This window comes from Callithrix jacchus, chromosome 22, assembly GCF_049354715.1.
Source record: "Callithrix jacchus isolate 240 chromosome 22, calJac240_pri, whole genome shotgun sequence".
Classification (NCBI taxonomy): Eukaryota; Metazoa; Chordata; class Mammalia; order Primates; family Cebidae; genus Callithrix; species Callithrix jacchus.
In genome coordinates, this window is record NC_133523.1 from 21,896,056 (window position 1) to 21,917,515 (window position 21,460).

At 38.4% G+C, this 21,460-nt stretch overlaps 1 protein-coding gene across 2 annotated transcripts in view; it reads right to left on the minus strand.

The window, feature by feature from the left end:
- The window catches only part of LOC103789862 (uncharacterized), a 73,272-nt gene that overhangs the window by 35,700 nt on the left and 16,112 nt on the right, over positions 1–21,460 (minus strand). For both annotated transcript variants that reach the window (XM_017967891.4, XM_035285488.3), the window contains exons 2-3: positions 2,407–2,533; positions 1,812–1,907 (exon numbers count right to left, since the gene is read on the minus strand). In XM_017967891.4, coding sequence (XP_017823380.3) covers positions 1,812–1,907; positions 2,407–2,533 — 223 coding nt within the window. The remainder of the gene's footprint in view (positions 1–1,811; positions 1,908–2,406; positions 2,534–21,460) is intronic.

Here is a 21,460-nt window from a genome sequence, read left to right on the forward strand (position 1 = left end):
TGAAAGAATAAGCAAAGCATGCCACTACAAAATTTAAAGTCAGTTAAACAAGAAAGCAGAAAAAAAAACCCACGTACAAAAAACACATAAAACGTAACAATGAAAGTGGTATGTAACTTTAAGAAATCAATTTAAATATAAATTTATTAAACTACTTAACAAAAGGAAATGTAATTTCAGGACTTTGGGAGGCCAAGGGGGGCTAATTATTTGATTCCAGGAGTTTGAGATCAGCATAGGCAACATAGTAAAACCCTGTCTCTACAAAAAGAAAGAAAAAAGAAAAAAAACAAACAAAATCAAAAACAAAAAAACCTAGTTGGGTTTTTAATGGCATCTGCCTGTAACCCAGCTAGTTAAGAGACTGAAATGAGAGAATTATCTGAGTTTGAGAGGCTGAGGCTGCAGCTCACTGCCATAATCAATCCATTGTAAACCAGCCTGGTTGACAGAGTGAGACCCTCTTTTATTAACTTATTAATTAACTCAAAGGAAAAGAAATAAGATGCCCAAGTGGCTTAAGAAAAGCAGCATACAATCTATTCTCTATGAGAACAATTTTAGCAATAAGTCAAATAGGCTGTATGTAATAGAATTTTAAAAATCTATATTTCATGCAAATAGCCACAACTGGGTGAGGTAATCATAATTATATTGGACATAATATGCTTTAAGTTAAGCACTAGTATGAGGCAAAGATTGCTATTATGTAATAGTAAAATGGGTTAGTTTACCAAGATCTGTAACTACTATATTGATATGTACAGGTATGTATAACAATAGGGCTCCAAAATATATAAATATGGACAAAGGTAAAGCAAGAAATACATAGCAACATAATGGTTGTAGACACAGATCTCGTTTTCAATAATAAACAGAAAATTCATATAAAAGAATAAGAAAATGGAAAATATAGGTAACATTATAGACTGTGTGATTTTGCATATAGAGAAATATGAGTAGATAATTCATATAAAAAATAATTTATATAAGAAAGATTTATTTAGCTCACAGCTTGGCAGCCTGTAGAAGAAGTATGTGCCAGCATCTGTTTTTAGTTATGGTCTCAGGAAGCTTACAATCATAGAGGAAGACAAAGAGTAACTAGACATATCACATAGTAATAGACAAAGTAAATATAAAGTAAAAGAGCCAGGTTCTTTTAACATGGTTTTTCTTTTTTTTTGAGACGGAGTTTCGCTCTTGTTACCCAGGCTGGAGTGCAATGGTGCCATCTTGGCTCACCGCAACCTCTGCCTCTTGGGTTCAGGCAATTCTCCTGCCTCAGCATCCTGAGTAGCTGAGATTACAGGCATGCGCCACCATGCCCAGCTAATTTTTGTATTTTTAGTAGAGACGGGGTTTCACCATGTTGACCAGGATGGTCTCGATCTCTTGACTTTGTGATCCACCCACCTTGGCCTCCCAAAGTGCTGGGATTACAGGTTTGAGCCACCGCACCTGGCCCAACATGGTTTTTCAAAACTATACAGATAACTGTGTGTCCCCAATGACAATGAAAAAGCAGTCAGACAATGAAAAAACAAGTCCCTTACATGGCATGAACACAACTTTGGCTCTGATTATAAACTTGAAAGGAGATCACCAAAAAGAAAACAGAATCCTTGGAGAATTTTAAAGCATAAAACAGAAGATGCCCCTATGTGAGAGTAAAATTTAAAAAAATCTCAGTCTTCCCAGAAGCTACTTCCTTTGGAGCACACCTTCCCAGGTCACATTTTGAGAACTGGCTATTTTCTTGACTTTTGGACCTCTCATCTGTGTTGTCTGTTGTATTTGCTCTCACATACCTGGGGGTTTAGTTACCATCTCATGTCTCCTCATACTCCAAGGCTCTTTTCCTTCCTTCAGACAAGTTATCAAGTCTGGCTTAGAGACAGCAATACCTGTTTTATTAAAAATAAATAACATAAATATTGCTCACATTACTCAAATAATGTGCTCATTAAAGAGAATATTCTAGTAAATTAATTCCCCAATACTAACTTATAACAAAAATTTCTAAATATTTAGAAAATATTTTAAATTAGTACAGGTCCTTAATTTTACTACCTAACACTACTGAATCAAAAGTTGGTGGTGGCAATGAGATTTTAAGGTGTAGGCAACTATTTTTTGTGCCATTAAACTTCTGGAATTTCCAATAATCTAGAGTGAAAAATACAGATCTGAAAAACACAGATTTACTCAGAAATGTAGAAAGTTCAGGTAAAAACAAAATTATTTTTAAAAAACTTTTTTCTATAATTACAAATCCCTGTTTTCAGAAAAAAAGGATCTACAACTCATTTATGCTAAGCATAAATCACCAAAACACCTTCTATAGAAAAGAGAAATGAAACCTATAGAATATAATAGAAATTGTTTAATTAAAATTATCCTCACCCACAAAGACCAGGTTTCTGTAGTTCTCTAACATAACATCCCTATAAAAATTCTGCTGAGTCTTGTCCAGGCATTGCCACTCCTCCAGAGAGAATTCGATGATCACATCATTAAATGTCAACTGTCCCTGAAAAACACAACAAAAGATACACATATTTCCTAAGTGGCCATGGGGAATTTTTAATTTGACTCCATTTAAAATGAGAGAGTAAATAGAACAATTTCTAACTTATAGGGATGACTGAATTATTCAATAAAATAATTTTCAACACAGAAATATTATTTAATGTATTCCCAAACTCAGAAAAAAGAATGGTGTAAGAGCCACAACACTTATGTATATAAGATACTTTTCTGGATAAAAGACTATAAAGTTAAGGGCATAATAACAAACGTACATTTTTGAGTGCCATATATATGGGGTACATGCGTACATCCTGCATTCTGCAGGACTGTTGCTTAGGTACATACAAGCCATGTTGGTTTGCTATCTCCATTTGCCCTACCCCCCATCATCTACATCAGGCATTTCTCCTGGTGTTATCCCTCTCCATCCTCCCTGCCCCCCCTTGCTGTCCCTTCCCTCTCCTCCCCTCCACCCCCCACCTAGCCCTGTGAGTGTTGTTCCCCTCCCCGTGCCCAAGTGTTCTCATGGTTCATCACCCGCCTAAGAGTGAAAACATGCAGTGTTGTTTTCTGTACTTGTGTCGGTTTGCTGAGAATGATGGTTTCTAGATTCATCCATGTCTCTACAAAGGACATGAACTCAATGTTTTTCATGGCTACATAGTATGCACGGTGTATATGTGCCACATTTTTTTTTTTTTTTGTACAATCTATCATCAATGAGCATTTGGGTTGGTTCCAGGTCTTTGCTATTGTAAACAGCACTGCCATGAACATATGTGTGCATGTGTCTTTATAACAGAACAATTTATAATCCTTTGGGTATATACCCAGTAATGGGATTGCTAGGTCAAATGGAATTTCTGTTTCTAGATCCTTTAGGAATCGCTACACTGTCTTCCATAAAGGTTGAACTAATGTACACTCCCACCAACAGTGTAAAAGTGTTCCTTTTTCTCCACATCCTCTCCAGCATGTGTTGTCTCCAGATTTTTTAATGATCACAATTCTAACTGGCATGAGATGATATCTCAACGTGGTTTTGATTTGCATTTCTCTAATGACAAATAATGATGAACATTTTTCCATATATTTGTTGGCCACATATTTGTCTTCTTTTGAAAAGCTTCTGTTCATATCCTTCACCACTTTTTAATGGGGTTTTTTTTTCTTGTAAATCTACTTTAGTTCTTTGTAGATTCTAGATATTAGCCCTTTGATGAGTAGATTGCAAAAACTTTTCCCATTCTGTTGGTTGTTAGTTTACTCTAATGATTGTTTCTTTTGCAGTGCAGAAACTCTTAAGTTTATTTAGATCCCATTTGTCTATTTTGGCTTTTGTTGCTATTGCTTTTGGTGTTTTAGTCATGGAGCCTTTACCTGTGCCTGTGTCCTAAATGGTGTTGTCTAGGTTTTCTTCTAGGGTTTTTATGGTGATAGTTCTTATGCTTAAATCTTTAATACACCTGGAGTTAATTTTTGTATAAGGTGTCCAGTTTCAGCTTTCTGCATATGGCTAGCCCGTTTCCCCAGCACCATTTAATAAACGGAATCCTTTCCACATTGCTTGTTTTTGTTTGGTTTGTCAATGATTAGGTGATTGTCGATGTGTGGCACTGCTTCAGTTCTGTTCCATATCTTTGGTTTATATCTGTTTTGGTACCAGTACCATGCTGTTTTGATTACTGTAGACTTGTAGTATAGTTTGAAGTCAGGTAACGTGATGCCTCCAGCTTTGTTCTTTTTGCTTAGAATTGTCTTGGCTATGTGGACTCTCTTTTGGTTCCATATGAAGTTTAAAGCAGTTTTTTCCAGTTCTGTGAAGAAGGTCAATGGTAGCTTGATGGGGATAGCATTGAATCTATAAATTACTTTGGGCAGTATGGCTATTTTCACAATACTGATTCTTCCTAACCATGAGCATGGAATGTTTATCCATCTGTTTGTGTCCTCTCTTATTTCCTTGATCAGTGGTTTGTAGTTCTCCTTGAAGAGATCTTTTACATCCTTTGTTAGTTGTATTCCTGGGTATTTTATTCTTTTTGTAGCAATTGTAAATGAGAGTTCGCTCATAATTTGGCTGTTTGTCTGTTATTGGTGTATAAGAATGCTTGTGATTTCTGCACATTGATTTTGTATACTGAGACTTTGCCAAGTTGCTTATCAGCTTAAGCAGGTTTTGGGCTGAGAAGAGGGGGTCTTCTAAATATACAATCATGTCATCTGCAAATAGAAACAATTTGACTTCTTCTTTTCCGAATTGAATGCCCTTTATTTCTTTTTCTTGCCTGATTGCTCTGGCTAGAACTTCCAATACTATATTGAATAGGAGTGGTGAGAGAGGGCACCATTGTCTAGTGCCAGTTTTTAAAGGGAATTCTTCTAGTTTTTGCCCAATCAGTATGATATTGGCTGTGGGTTTCTCATAAATATCTTTTATTGTTTTGAGATACATTCCATTAATACCCAGTTTATTGAGAGTTTTTAGCATAAAGGGCTGTTGAATTTTGTCGAAGACCTTCTCTGCATCTATTGAGATAATCGTGGTTTTTGTCTTTGGTTCTGTTTATGTGGTGAATTACATTTATAGAATTATGTATGTTGAGGTAGCCTTGCATCCCTGGGATGAAGCTTACGTGATCATGGTGGATAAGCTTTTTGATGTGCTGTTGGATTCGATTTGCCACTATTTTATCGAAGATTTTTTGAATCAATGTTCATCATGGATATTGTCCTGAAGTTTTATTTTTTAGTATGTCTCTGCCAGATTTTGGTATCAGGATGATTTTGGTCTCATAGAAAGAGTTAAGGAGGTATCCCTCTTTTTGTATTGTTTGGAATAGTTTCAACGGGAATGGTACCAGCTCCTCTTCTTTGTATGTCTGGTAGAATTTGGCTGTCAACCCATCTGGACCTGGACTTTTTTTGGTTGGTAGGCTATTAATTGCTGCCTTGTCTTCAGACCTTGTTATTCATCTACTCAGCATTTCAACTTCTTGGCTTATTCTTGGGAGTGTGCAAGTGTCCAGGAATGTAACCATTTTTTCCACATTTACTGGTTTATATGGATAGAGTTGTTTGCAATAATCTCTGATGGTAGTTTGAATTTCTGAGGAATTGGTGGTGATCTCCCCTTTATCGTTTTTTTTTTTTAATTTTTTATTGCATTTTAGGTTTGGGGGTACATGTGCAGAACATGCAAGACAGTTGCATAGGTACACACGGCAGTGTGTTTTGCTTCCTTTCTCCCCTTCACCCACATTTGGCATTTCTCCCCAGGCTATCCCTCCCCACCTCCCCCTCCCACTGGCCCTCCCCACTTCCCCCCAATAGACCCCAGTGTTTAGTACTCTTCTCTCTGTGTCCATGTGTTCTCATTTTTTATCACCCACCTATGAGTGAGAATATGCGGTGTTTCGTTTTCTGTTCTTGTGTCAGTTTGCTGAGGATGATGTTCTCCAGATTCATCCATGTCCCTTCTCTGTGCATCCAGCGAGAGCCTCAATCCTGGGTTGTTCTCACAGCGCCATCTTCCCCTTTATCGTTTTTTATTCCATCTATTCGATTCTTCCTCTTTTCTATTAGTCTAGTTAGCAGGCTATTTTGTTGATCATTTTCAATAAACAATCTCCTGGATTTATTGATTTTTCTGAAGAGTTTTTATATCTCTATCTCCTTCAGTTCTGCTCTGATCTTAGTTATTTCTTGTCTTCTGCTTGCTCTTGAGTTTTCTTGATCTTGCTCCTCTTGCTCTTTCAATTTTGACAATAGGGTGTCGATTTTAGATCTTTCCTTGTTTCTTATGTGGGCCTTTATTGGTATAAATTTCCCTCCAGACACTACTTTAAATGTGTCCAATAGGATCTGGTATGTTGTGTCTTCATTGTTGTTGGTTGTAAAGAACACTTTTATTTCTGCCTTCATTTCATTGTTTATTCATTCATCATTTAGGAGCAAGTTGTTCAGTTTCCATGTGATTGTACAGTTTGAGTGCTTTTCTTAATCCCAAGTTCTAATTTGATTATGCTGTGGTCTGAGAGGCTGTTTGTTATGATTTCCATTCTTTTGCACTTGCCAAGGAGTGATTTACTTCCAATTATGTGGTCAATTTTGGAGTAAGTGCAATGTGGTGCTGAGAATAATGTGTATTCTGTGGATTTGGGGTGGAGTGTCCTATAAACGTCTATTAGGTTTGCTTAGTCCAAATCTGCATTCAAGTCCTGAATATCCTTGTTGACTTTCTGTCTTGTTGATCTGTCCAATATTGTCAGTGGAGTGTTAAAGTCTCCCAATATTATTGTGTGGGTGTCTCTCTTTATAGGTCATTAAGAATTTGCTTTATGTATCTGGGTGCTCCTGCATTAGGTGCATATATATTTAGGATAGTTAGCTCTTCTTGTTGCATAGATCCTTTAACCATTATGTAATGTCCTTGTCTCTTTTGATCTTTGTTGGTTTAAAGTCCATTTTATCAGAGACTAGGATTGCTACCCATGCTTTTTTTTTTTTTGCTTTCCATTTGCTTGGTAAATCTTCCATCCCTTCCATCACATTTTATCAGAGACTAGGATTGCTACCCGTGCTTTATTTTGCTTTCCATTTGCTTGGTAAAGCTTCTTACATCCCTTCATTTTGAGTCTATGTGAGTCTTTGGATGTGAGATGGGTCTTCTGAATACAGCATACCAATGGGTCTTGACTTTTTATCCAGTTTGCCAGTCTGTGTCTTTTGATTGGGGCATTTAGGCCATCTATATTCAATGTTGATATTGTTATGTTTGAATTTGATCCTGCTATTTTGTTACTGGCTGGTTGTTTTGCCCATTAGTTGATGTGACTTCTTCATTGCGTCACTGTTCTTTACTATTTGGTACATTTTTGCGGTGTCTGGTACTGGTTGTTCATTCCCCATTTAATACTTCCTTCAGCACCTCTTGTAAGGCAGGTCTTGTAGTGACAAAATCTCTCAGCAATTGCTTGTTCACAAAGAATTTTATTTCTGCTTCACTTATGAAGTTTAGTTTGGTCAGATATGAAATTCCGGGTTGAAAGCTCTTTTCTTTAAGGATGTTGAATATTGGCCCCTAGTGCCTTCCAGCTTGTAGGGTTTCTGCTGAGAGATCCGCTGTGAGTCTGATGGTCTTTCCTTTGTGGGTGACTTGATATTTCTCTCTAGCTGTCCTTAGAATCTTTTCCTTTATTTCAACCCTGTGAATCTGACAATTATGTGCCTTGGGGTTGCTCTTCTTGAGGAATATCTTTGTGGTGCTCTCTGTATTTCCTGAATTTGAATGTTGGCCTGCCTTGTTAGGTTGGGAACATTCTCTTGGATAACATGTTAAAGAGTGTTTTCCAACTTGGATTCATTCTTCCGATCACATTCAGGTACGCCAATCAAGCGTAGATTACGTCTTTTCATATAATCCCATAGGTCTTGGAGACTTTGTTCATTTTTTTCATTCTTTTTTCTCTAATCTTGCCTTCTTACTTTATTTCATTGATTTGATCTGCTACCTCTGATATCCTTTTTTCTGCTTGATTCAGCTGTTAAAACTTGTTTTCAACACAAGTTTTCGTGCTGTGTTTTTCAGCTCCATCGAGTCGTTTATGTTCTTCTCTAAGCTGGTTATTCTAGTTAGCATTTCGTCTAACCTTTTTTCAAGGTTCTTAGTTTCTTTGCATTGGGTTAAAACATAATATTTTAACTCAGAGAAGTTTGTTATTACCCACCTTCTGAAGCTTACTTCTGTCAATTCCTCAAAATTAATTCTGTCTTTTTTGTTCCCTTGATGGTGAAAAGTTGTGATCTCTGGGAGAAGAAGAGGCATTCTTTTCTTTGATGGTTTCATCCTTTTTGCACTGCTTTTTCCCATCTTCATGGATTTATCTCCCTTTGATCTTTGAAGTTGGTGACTTCAGGAGGAATCTCTGAGTGGACGTTTTTTCTGTTGAGGTTGGAGCTATATTTTTTTTTGACCTGTAGAGGCGTTGCTAGGTTCTCTGGTTGAGTCAGGTTGTTGGATGGGTGGTCCTTTCCTGGAGTTTGTTTGCAGGTGAGATTGGCCCCGCCTTCCCAATGGCATCTCTCCCAGAGCTTGATATTCCTGGTTGGGGTCAAACTGGTGTATCTGCTGCCAAGTTCTCTAGCAAGGGCTTCAGTTTAAGTTCTGGGGAGGTGGGGCCTGCCAGGCCTTATGGTCTGTTTTCCTGCTTTCAATTCTACCTCCCTCTGTGGGACAGTCTGTCCCACTGGCATTAGTCCAAACTCCCACCCAGGTCCATGTGACAACTTGCCACACACACCTGGCGGGAGCTGCTGCTCAGATTTGCATCAGCAACCCATGCTGCCCCACAGTCTGGCAGGGCTCTCATGGAATGTGAGTTATAGGAGGGATGAGGTAAGCACAGGATCTGAATCGGAGCACTGAGGGGGTGAAGTCCCCTGACCCTCTGAGCTGGCTGCATGTTTCAGGTGGGGATGCACCCCCCATGTCTTGATTTGCCCCGCTAGACAGCTTTTGCCCTGCAGCTTCTTCCCTGGGCTATTTTCAGTGCTTTATCAGTCCCACTGAAACGAACCCAGCACCTTGTTTGGAATCGTGAAGTCTTCTAGCCCTGTGTCTCATGTGCTGGGAGCCGCATTTCAGTGTTGCCTTCTTGTGGCCATATTGGTGCCAAGTGCTACATTTACATCATCAGAATAAGTCTTGTATATTTTTCAAATCAAAAAGACATAATTGAGTTAGAAGACAACTCTCAAATTTTAATGTGTACAATTAACTGGAGATATTGTTATGCATATTTATTTTAAAACATCTGGAATAAAGTCTGAGTTTCAGGATTTGACAAACTCACTAGTAATGCCTGTTTTTGGCTTAAAAAGAACCTTTGTCAAACATTCAGCAAGTGAAGGAGCCTGTGTTTTCCCCAGTTTTTCTGGCCTGTAAACAAAGAGCCTCATTTTTCAAAAATAGACAGATGCAAATAAAATCTAGGAAAAACAGGTGCCAGATTAAATGTGAATATTGGTGTGTATCAGCAAATAAAATCTAAGAAAGGCAGGTGCCAGATTAAATGTGATTATTGGTGTATATCAGCTGCATAGAGATAATAATGAAGAGAAAAACGATTAACTCTATCGTGAAAATCTGTTTGTTTTTTTTTTCAGAAAAATTGTAGATTTAAAACTTAATTCTCACCTTGAGTATGCAAAATACAAACTCCAAAAAATGTTCATTTTACTTTGTAGTTTACAAATATACAAAATAGAAATTTGCTTAAATTTATATTACATATTTATTAAGAAAAAGAACTATATAGAAAAAAACATTTGTTCTGTTCAAGGCATACTAGGGAATAAACCATTGTACAAATTATTGCACATCTGAAACCACAGAGCATAACAGACTGTCTGCAAAAAAATGCTAAAGAAGTTACTTGACATGTCACAAATGTAGATCAGAAGACAAATACAGATTTTCCTTGTCAAAGTATGCAGCAGTTTGAAAACTTTTGCTTCCTTGTTTGATACCTTTAGAACCAAGACTGACCAAGCACCATCATTTAGGCTATTTAAACATGTTTTCTGTACCTGAATTTCTTCCTCTTCTTCTACAATATGAATACACAATTCAAGGGAATTCTGATCTTCCCTCCCCAAACTCACGGATATAATTTATACCCAGATATCCACAACTTCCAGTCACCTCCTTGATACTTTATAAGTCCAGGAATATTCAAGTCAGATTTAGAATTGGAATGAAACAAGATCCAGTCACAGATCCCATCTGTTCCTTGATTTTTGGATTCCTCCTTTTTCCTGATTATACACTCACGAATTAACTCAGTTGGGACTTGGTCATTATTGTAGTGCTTTCTGGCTGAACTTTTTCCCTCTTTGGGAAGACAGTGTGAGTCATATGTATAAGGCAAGGTGTTCTGACCTGAAAAATGCTGGGTTGCATTTCTGGCACTGGAAAAAACAGTGCCCAGTGTGCTTATGGTAGTGCCTGGTATGTACACTTGGGCTATGCAATATTTACTCAGTAGGTACTATGTGCTCAAGAGTATATTATAGAGTACGGCACTGGGAATAACACATTATATATTTAATGCTCATAACACCCTGGGAGTTAGTAATAAGTACTCTTAGGATTTAGATAAAGGCCCAGCATTTCTATTTCTTCTTCTGTTTTTCTGTCACTGATTTTTTTAAATGTATAGAATAAAAGCTAAATATAGACAGATGAGAGGAATACAGAAGAGTATAATACAAATTTTTTTAAAAATTCTTTTTTTGGGGTGGGAAATGAAGTCTTGCTCTGTCACCAGGCTGGAGTGCAGTGGTGTGACCTCGGCTCACTGCAACCTCCGGCTCCCGGATTCAAGCAATCCTCCTACCTCAGCTTCCCAAGTAGCTGGGACTACAGGTATGCACCATCACACCCAGCTAATTTTTGTATTTTTAGTACAGACGGGATTTCACATGTTGGCCAGAATGGTCTCAGTCTCTTGACCTTGTGATCTACCCACCTCAGCTCCCAAAGTACTGGGAATACAAGCATGAGCCACAGTCCCCAGCCAATTTTTTTTTAAATTCTGATTTTGTTTATATTTACTTGTTTGTGACTTGTAGAGAAACTATTGGACCTGCAGGAATAGAAAACAAGTTGCTAAATGGAATGTCTCTGCAAGCACTGGTTTTCAAAAAATTTAAAAAATTAGAATGCTAAAAAACATACTTTTTTTTTCATTTACCTCTTTTTAGTTTCAAAAAATTGTGAGCACCAGCTCTAGAAATGCTGCAGAATTCACCAGCCAAAACTCTAATCTCTTTCAATCAGTTCTGTGAGGCAAGACTCCAGGGTGGGACCTGACCTAAATAAGGCCCCAAAAATGATGGATCCAAACAAAACTAAGCCAGGGAGTGGACCCTATGTAGAATTTTGTTCTCAATGCTACTGGGTGTACTTCCAGTTCTGTTTTTTCTAAGCTTACTTAAGAGAAACTTAAATCCCAGAGTTTGTATAATTTTAATATATTTGTAGACACCTCTATTTTATGACATGTACTAATAAGCAATTTAAACAAGTTTTTTAAGGTTCCTAGGGTAATTTCATTAAAATATATGTATGTATTTGAACAAGGTAAAAGAAATAGAAAAAACAATCCTTCTGTCCATAAATATTCCTTCAGGTAATGACATCAGAAGTCACAAAAATATAAAGAAAGTACTCCAAATAAAGCCCAAGTGTTTCTGGACACATCTGTTTATTGTACCAACCATATGATGATGTTTAATTCCAACCATTTATCCAGTTGCTAGTCTAGACTAAAAGTTTCTGGGTGATAGAGATCATGACTGCTTCATCTATTTTTTTTTTTAATGGCCATATGAAACGGAAGCTATTAATTTATCTATTTGAGTCTCAGGACCTCCCCCTTTTTTTTCATTCAAAAACCAAGGAACTGGAGGAACTCTCTCCTGGGTACCAATATCTCTTGTATGGGGGGAGGAACACAGGATGACTCATTTCTCTTATATTGAGATAAAAGCAGAATTAACCACTCTTATCAGCCTGACACAATTCTGCTCTGGACATCCTCAAATGTCTCAAAGATGCCTAGGTGATTGTGAGAGGGTTTCCAGTGACTCTGGGCTAATGGCCCAATAATAAGCCAGGCAGATGAGACTCAGGCTGATTCTAAATAGAAAATAAAACTGCCCTGGAAGCTCTAGAACCTACTTCACTGGTCCTAATTAGCTTTCAAGTAAGAGAAATAAGAATACTCTACACCAGTATCACATTTTACAGGTAGGAATAGTTGTGGTAATGGCTCTGGATACTTTGTGGCCTTAATGTCTCACTCCTAAGATGCCTATTTATACTTACAGATTCTATCATCAGATTTTATTTATACCTGGAGTCTTTCACATACATGCAACAGGTCACTAGAGAAGATCTGAAAAGCTCAAATACGCACTCTCAAAGGAAAGATTTAAGACGTCTATGTTGACATTTCACAATACAGAAAATGTCTTCTGTTGGTTTTCTGTACATTGTCAAATCAAAATCTGGCCCTGTCCTGTAAATCTTAGGCAGAGGCCAGACTATATGTGTAGATTCCAGGTGGGATCAAACTGGCTCTGCATCCTTGGGTGTTAAAGCAAGCAGAGTACAATCAAAGGAGAGATCCCTTCATAGAGTCTGCTCTGGCACATTCTAAATAATATGTCTATCTAAAAGGAAAAAGCTGAAGAAACATAGATATAAGTTGACAGTTTATTTGGGCCAAGCTTGAGGACTGTAACCCGGGAGAAAATATTCAAGTTGCCTGAAACACACTTGATTAGCATTGTGATTACAAGTTGATCTGTAAAGGAGAAAAAAGATGGACAGAGAGTGGGTTGACAAAGTTGTTTGTTAGGAAGTTTTATTTATTTACAGGAATACTGATTATTAATTGGATATATATCAAGATGTAGATTATGAGTAATAGTGTCCAGTGTGGCATTATTAATATATAGCTACCTGTGGAAATAGAAAACAGCTTTGAAAGGCAAATACATAGTTCCAAAAACAAGAAGAGAAACAGAATTCTGCTCTCATTTTAATGTCTCGTTAAGTTTGACGACTAAAAGGACTTGCGTCACTCAGAAAAAAATGTTTTCTTTTTTTCTCAAATCTGAAGACTTGGATTCAGAATTTGAAGTTGCAGATTTAGGTCCTGAATGGGTGAAGTAGCAGCAGGTGTCTCCTGCATATTTGTGGGCATTTTAGCAAGAAGAAAAAGAAAGTAGATATGCCCATATGTACATGTCTAGGCAATGCACACATTACTATGATTGGGTTTCTGGGTCCCATAATCTGTGAATCAGTTTCAGGTCTGAAGATACAAGAGTCACTGAAAAATGCAAAATCATTGTTCCTCGTTTAAGTTTGTAGAATTCTGATCTAGCCTTTCTAAAAGTTACTGTGGAGGAATATAAATACCAAATTGGCAGAGAGACAATTCTGCCTGCAAAGTTAGGGGACAATATGCACTTTGCAGCACAATTGTGAGTTGACTGATAGCCTGAGAGGGTAAGTTTCCTCTAGAGTAAAGCTTGGTTGGTACCTTATATTTTCATGTCATGTCTGGTATGTCTAGACAGTTTTTGTGAAACATAATTAAAAGACAAATTTTCTTCAGCCCCAGAGTAACTCTACAATAGAACAGACATTTAATTGTGTTATATCACACAATTAAACCTGAATATCACATGCATCACAGTCAATCTGCTTAAGAAACTGCAAAGACAGAAATCTAGTAAGCATAATTAGAAAAATTTATAGAAAGTAGAAAAAGTAGAGACAGTAGAAATATGGCCATCTAAGCTAATCAGTTATGTTCAATGACAAGATAAACTTTTCACATCTTCATGAAAGAAGGTAATTTGGAACGATCAAAGATGGCCGATCGCTAACATCTCGGGATTGCAGCTCTCAGTGGAAGCACAGAGAACTAGAGGACGCCACACTTTCAGACAAATTCTGGTCACTCACGGAGCAGGAGAACCCGAGTGGAGGAGTCACACGGGTCACCAGCGCGACTCTTGTGGCCGGTGCAGTGATTTTGCTAGCACCTTGGCATGGCAGCTCTTGGAGCAGAGTAAACAAGACTGGCTCCCCTTCTGACCGAGGTTTGGAGGACCCACACGGGTCCCCAGCACGACTCCTGAGGCCGGCACAGCAGCTGGGACGGCACCTCGGCATGGCAGCTCTCAGCGCAGAGTAAACAAGACTGGTTCCCCTTCTGACCGAGGTTTGGAGCCCCAGGAAGGCAGAGTCGCCTATTATGGACACAAGAAGGAAGCCAGACAGGAGAATCCTGAACAGAAAAGCACCATCAGTCTTAACGCCGCAGTTCTGGCCCTGGGAACTAACAACTTGGACGTCCACTCAAGAGACCAAATCTGAAAGTTGGTAATTTCAAAGACGACAGGAGGATAGATTTACAATGATGGGAAGAAACCAGCGTAAAAAGGCTGAGAATACTCAAAATCAGAACACCTCTCCCTCTAAAGATGATCACAGTTCCACATCAACAATGGAACAAGGCTTGATGGAGAATGAGCACATCCCAATAACAGAATCACGCTTCAGGGAATGGATAATAAGAAACTTCGGTGAGTTAAAAGAACATGTTGTAGCCCAACGTAAAGAAACTAAGAACTTTGAAAAAAGGTTTGATGAAATCCTATTCAGAATAGACAACTTAGAGAGGAATATAAGTGAATTAATGGAACTGAAGAATACAATACAGGAACTCCGAGAAGTATGCACAGGTTTAAACACTCAAATTGTTCAAGCAGAAGAAAGGATAATAGAGGTCAAAGTCCAACTTAATGAAAGAAAACAAGAAGACAAGATTAGAGATAAAAGGATAAAAAGGAATGAGCAAAGTCTCCAAGAAATGTGGGACTATGTGAAAAGACCCAATTTACGTTTGATAGGTGTACCTGAATGTGACGGAGAGAATGAATCCAAGCTGGAAAATACCCTTCAGGATATTATTCAGGTAAATTTTCCTAAACTAGCAAAGCAGGTCAATATTCAACCCCAGGTAATACAGAGAACACCACAAAGATATTCCTCAAGAAGAGCAACCCCAAGGCACATAATCGTTAGATTCACCAGGGTTGAAACGAGGAGAAAATACTAAGGGCAGCCAGAGAGAAAGGCCAGGTTACCCACAAAGGCAAGCCTATCAGACTCACAGCAGATCTCTCAGCAGAAACTCTACAAGCCAGAAGAGGGTGGGGGCCAATATTCAACATCCTTAAAGAAAAGAACTTTCAACCCAGAATTTCATATCCAGCCAAACTAAGCATCATAAGTGAAGGAAAAATAAAATCCTTTACAAACAAGCAAGTACTCAGAGATTTCATCACCACCAGGCCTGCTTTACAAGAGCCCTTGAAAGACTCACTAAACGTAGAAAAAAACGAGTACCAGCCACTCCAAAAACATACCAAATGGTAAAGAGCATCAATACAATGAAGAATCTGTATCAACTAATGAGCAAAACATCCAGCTAGCATCAAAATGGCAGTATCAAATTCACAAATAACAATATTAACCCTAAATGTAAATGGACTAAATGCCCCAATCAAAAGACACAGACTGGCAAATTGGGTAAAAAGTCAAAACCCATTGGCATGCTGTATCTGGAAAATCCATCTCACATGCAAGGAAACACAAAGGCTCAAAATAAAGGGATGGAGGAAGATTTACCAAGCAAATGGAGAGCAAAAAGAACCAGGAATTGCAATTCTCATGTCTGATAAAATAGACTTTAAAGCAACAAAGATCAAAAGAGACAAAGAAGAACATTACATAATGGTAAAAGGATCAGTGCAACAAGAAGAGCTAACTATCCTAAATATATATGCACCCAATACAGGAACACCCAGATACATAAGGCAAGTTCTTAATGACTTACAAAGAGACTTAGACTCCCACACAATAATAGTGAAAGACTTAAACACTGTCAATATTAGACAGATCAACCAGACAAGGATACTCAGGACTTGAATTCAGACCTGGAACAAGCAAACCTGATAGACATTTACAGAACTCTCCACCCCAAATCCACAGAATATATGTTCTTCTCAGCACCACATCACACCTACTCAAAAACTGACCACACAATTGGAAGGAAATCACTCCTCAGCAAATGCAAAAGGACAGAAATCATAACAAACAGTCTCTCAGACCACAGTGCAATCAAGTTAGAACTCAGAATTGAGAAACTAACTGAGAACCGCACAACTTCATGGAAACTGAACAACTGGCTCTTGAATGTTGACTGGATAAACAATGAAATTAAGGCAGAAATAAAGATGTTCTTCGAAACCAACGAGAATGAAGTCACAACATACCAGAATCTCTGGGACACATTTAAAGCAGTCTCTAGAGGAAAATACATAGCAATAAATGCCCACGTGAGAAGCAAGGTGAGATCTAAAATTGACACCCTATCGTCAAAATTAAAAGAGCCAGAGGAGTAAGATAAAAAAAACTCAAAACCTAGCTGAAGACAAGAAATAACTAAGATCAGAGAAGAACAGTAGGAGATAGAGACACAAAAAACCCTTCAAAAAAATCAATAAATCCAGGAGGTGGTTTTTCGAAAAGATCAACAAAATAGACCACTAGCCAGATTAATAAGAAAGAAAAGAGAATAATCAAATAGATGCAATTAAAAAAAAAAAGGGGGCAAGGCACGGTGGCGCACACCTATAATCCCAACACCTTGGGAGGCTGAGGCAGGTGGATCACAAGGTCAAGAGATTGAGACCATCCTGGTCAACATGGTGAAACCCTGTCTCTACTAAAAAATACAAAAATTAGCTGGGCATGGTGGTGCATGCCTATAGTCCCAGCTACTCGGGAGGCTGAGACAGGAGAACTGCTTGAACCAAGGAGGTGGAGGTTGTGGTGAGCCAAGATGGTGCCATTGCACTCCAGCCTGGGTACCAAGAGTGAAGCTCCATCTCAAAACAAAACAAAACAAAAAATGATAAAGGGGATATCACCACAGATTCCACAGAAATTCAAACCATCATCAGAGATTATTACAAACAACTCTATGCACATAAACTAGTAAACCTGGAAGAAATGGATAAATTCCTGGACACTTGCATCCTCCCAAGCCTAAACCAGGAGGAAGTCAAATCGCTGAATAGACCAAGGAGAACAAGGTCTGAAGCTGAGGCAGCAATTAAGAGCCTACTACCCAAAAAAAGCCCAGTTCCAGCTGGGTTCACAGCTGAATTCTACCAGACATACAAAGAGGAGCTGGTACCATTCTTTCTGAAACTATTCCAAACAACAATCCAAAATGAGGGAATCCTTCCCAAATCATTTTATGAGACCAACATCATCCTGATACAAAAACCTGGTAGAAACTCAACAAGAAAAGAAAACTTCAGGCCAATATCCATGATGAACATAGATGCAAAAATCTTCAATAAAATACTGGCAAGCCAATTGCAATAGCACAGCAAAAGGCTTATCCACCACGATCAAGTAGGATTCATCCTGGAGATGCAAGGCTGGTTCAACATATTCAAGTCTATAAATGTAATTCACCACATAAACAGAACCAAAGACAAAAACCACGATTATCTCAATTGATGCAGAGAAGTTCTTTGACAAAATTCAACAGCTCTTTATGCTAAAAACCCTCAATAAACTAGGTTTTGACGGAACATATCTCAAAATAATAAAAGCTATTTATGACAAACCAACAGCCAACATCATAGTGTATGGGCAAAAACTGGAAGCATTCCCTTTGAAATCTTGTGCTAGACAAGGATGCCCTCTTTCACCACTGCTATTCAATATAGTATTGGAAGTTCTAGCCAGAGCAATCAGGCAAGAGAAAGAAATAAAGGGTATTCAAATAGGAGAGGAAGTCAAACTGTCTCTATTCACAGATGACATGATAGTATATCTAAAAGACCCCATCATCTCAGCCCAAAATCTCCTGAAACTGATAAACAACTTCAGCAAAGTCTCATGATACAAAATCGATCTGCAAAAATCACAAGCATTCCTCTACAGCAATAACAGACTTAAAGAGAGCCAAATCAAGAATGAACTGCCATTCACAATTGCTACAAAGAGAATAAAATATCTAGGAATACAACTAACAGCGACCGTAAAGGACTTCTTCAAGGAGAACTACAAACCGCTGCTCAAAAAAATAAGAGAGAACCACAAACAGATGGAGAAATATTCCATGTTCATGGTTAGGAAGAATCAATACCGTGAAAATGGCCATACTACCCAAGGTAATTTACAGATTCAATACTATCCATATCAAGCTACCAGTGATCTTCCTCACAGAACTGGAAAAAATCATCTTAAACTTCATATGGAACCAAAAGAGAGCCTACATGGCCAAGTCAACTCTAAGCAAAAAGAACAAAGCGGGAGGCATCACACTACTGGACTTCAAACTATAACACAAGGCTACAGTAATCAAAACAGTATGGTACTGGTATCAAACAGAAATATAGACCAATGGAACAGAACGGAGGCCTCAGAGGCAACATCACACATCTACAACCATCTGATCTTTGACAGACCTGACAAAAACAAGCAATGGGGAAAGGAGTCCTTGTTTAATAGATGGTGTTGGGAAAACTGGCTAGCCATGTGCAGAAAGCAGAAACTGGACCCCTTCCTGACACCTTACACTAAAATTAACTCCAGATGGATTAAAGACTTAAACATAAGACCTAACACCATAAAAACCCTAGAAGAAAACCTAGGCAAAAGCATTCTGGACATAGGTGTAGGCAAGGACTTCATGACCAAAACATCAAAAGCATTGGCAACAAAAGCCAAAATAGACAAATGGGACCTAATCAAACTCCACAGCTTCTGCACGGCAAAAAAAACAGTCATTAGAGCGAATCAGCAACCAACAGAATGGGAAAAATGTTTTGCAGTTTACCCATCTGATAAATGGCTAATATCCAGAATCTACAAAGAACTAAAACAGATTTACAAGAAAAAAACAAATAAGCCCATTCAAAAGTAGGCAAAGGATATGAATAGGCACCTTACAAAAGAAGACATGAGGCCAAGAAACACATGAAAAAATGCTCATTATCACTAGTCATTGGAGAGATGCAAATCAAAACTACATTGAGATACCATCTCACACCAGTTAGAATGGCCATCATTAAAAAATCAGGAGACAACAGATGCTGGAGAGGATGTGGAGAAATAGGAATACTTTTACACTGTTGATGGGAGTGTAAATTAGTTCAACCATTGTGGAAGACAGTGTGGCGATTCCTCAAGGACCTGGAAATAGAAATCCCATTTGACCCAGTAATCCCATTACTGGGTACATATCCAAAGGATTATAAATTGTTCTTAGGACACATGCACACAAATGTTCATTGCAGCACTGTTTACAATAGCAAAGACCTGGAACCAACCCAAATGCCCATCGACGATAGACTGAACAGGGAAAATGTGGCACAAATACACCATGGAATATTATGCAGCCATCAAAAACGATGAGTTCGTGTCCTTTGTAGGGACATGGATGAACATGGAAACCATCATTCTCAGCAAACTGACACAAGAACAGAAAATCAAACACCGCATGTTCTTGCTTATAGGTGGGTGTTGAACAATGAGAACACATGGACAGAGGGAGGGGAGCATCACACACTGGTGTCTGTAGAGGGGGAAATAGGGTAGGGACAGTGGGGGTGGGGAGTTGGGAGAGAGAGCATGGGGAGAAATGTCAGATATAGGTGATGGGGAGGAAGGCAGCAAATCATAACTATCATGTGTGTACCTATGCTACAATCTTGCATGTTCTTCACATGTACCCCAAAATCTAAAATGCAAAAAGAAAAAAAAGACCTCCTTAAAAAGTATAGACAAGCCAGGTGCAGTGGCTCATGCTTGTAATCTCAGCATTTTGGGAAGCTGAGGCAGGTAGCACATTAGGTCAAGAGTTCAAGACCAGCCTGTCCAATATGGTGAAATCCCATTTCTATTAAAATATAAAAATTAGTCAGTCATGGTAGAGCACACTTGTAGGCCCAGCTACTCGGAAGGCTGTGGCAGGAGAACTGCTTGTACCCAGGAGGCGGAGGTCACAGTGAGCTGAGATTGTGTCACTGCATTCCAGCCTGGATGAAAGAGTGAGATTCCATCTCAAGATGGATTAACTACAGATGGATTAAAGATTTAACCATAAGATCTAACACCTAGAAGAAAACCTCAACAATACCATGCAGGACATAGGCAAAGGTAAGGACTTCATGACTAAAAGCAATGGTGACAGAAACCAAAATAGACAAATCGGATCTAATTAAACTTAAGAGCAAAAGAAACAATCATTTGAGTCAACAGGCAACCAAAAGAATGGGAAAAAAATTTTACAAGCTACCCATCTGACAAAGAGCTAATATCCATAATCTACAAAGAACTAAAATTTACAAGAAAAAAACAGACAGCCCCATCAAAAAGTGGGTGAAAGATATGAACAGACATATTTCAAAAGAAGACATTTATGTAGTCAACAAACATGAAAAAAAAATGCTCATCATCACTGGTCATTAGAGAAACGCAAATCAAAACCACATAGGCAACCATTGTGGTGATTCCTCAAAAATCTAGAAAGAGAAATACCATTTGACCCAGCAATCCCATTACTGGGTATATACCCAAAGGATTATAAATCAATCTATTATAAAGAGATATGTACACGTATGTTCATTGTGGTGCTGTTTACAATAGCAAAGACCCGGAACCAACCTAAATGCCCATCAAAGATTGACTGGATAAAGAAAATATGGCATGTATACCCCATGGAATACTACGTAGCCATAAAAAAGGATAAGTTCATGTCTTTTGCAGGCAAATGGATGAATCTGAAAACCATCATTCTCAGCAAACGGACACAGAACAGAAAAACACTGCATGTTCTCACTGATAAGTGGGTGTTGAACAGTGAGAACACATGGACACAGTGAGGGGAACATCACATACTAGGGTCTGTTGGGGGATGGGGGGCCAGGGGAGGGATAGCAGGAAGTGGGGAGATTGGGGAGGGATAACATTAGGAGGAATACCTAATGTAGGTAATGTGGGAACAGAGGCAGCAAACCACCAAACCACCATGGCATGTGTATACCTATGTAACAATCCTGTAAGATCTGCACATGTACCCCAGAACTTAAAGTAAAATAAAAAACAAATAAACTTGATAAACTAAAAAAAAAAAAGTATAGACAAAAGGCAGCTGGGTGTGGTGGCTAACACCTGTAATCCCAGCACTCTGGGAGGCTGAGGTAGGTGGCTCATCTGAGGTCACAAGTTCGAGGTCAGCCTGGCCAACATAATGAA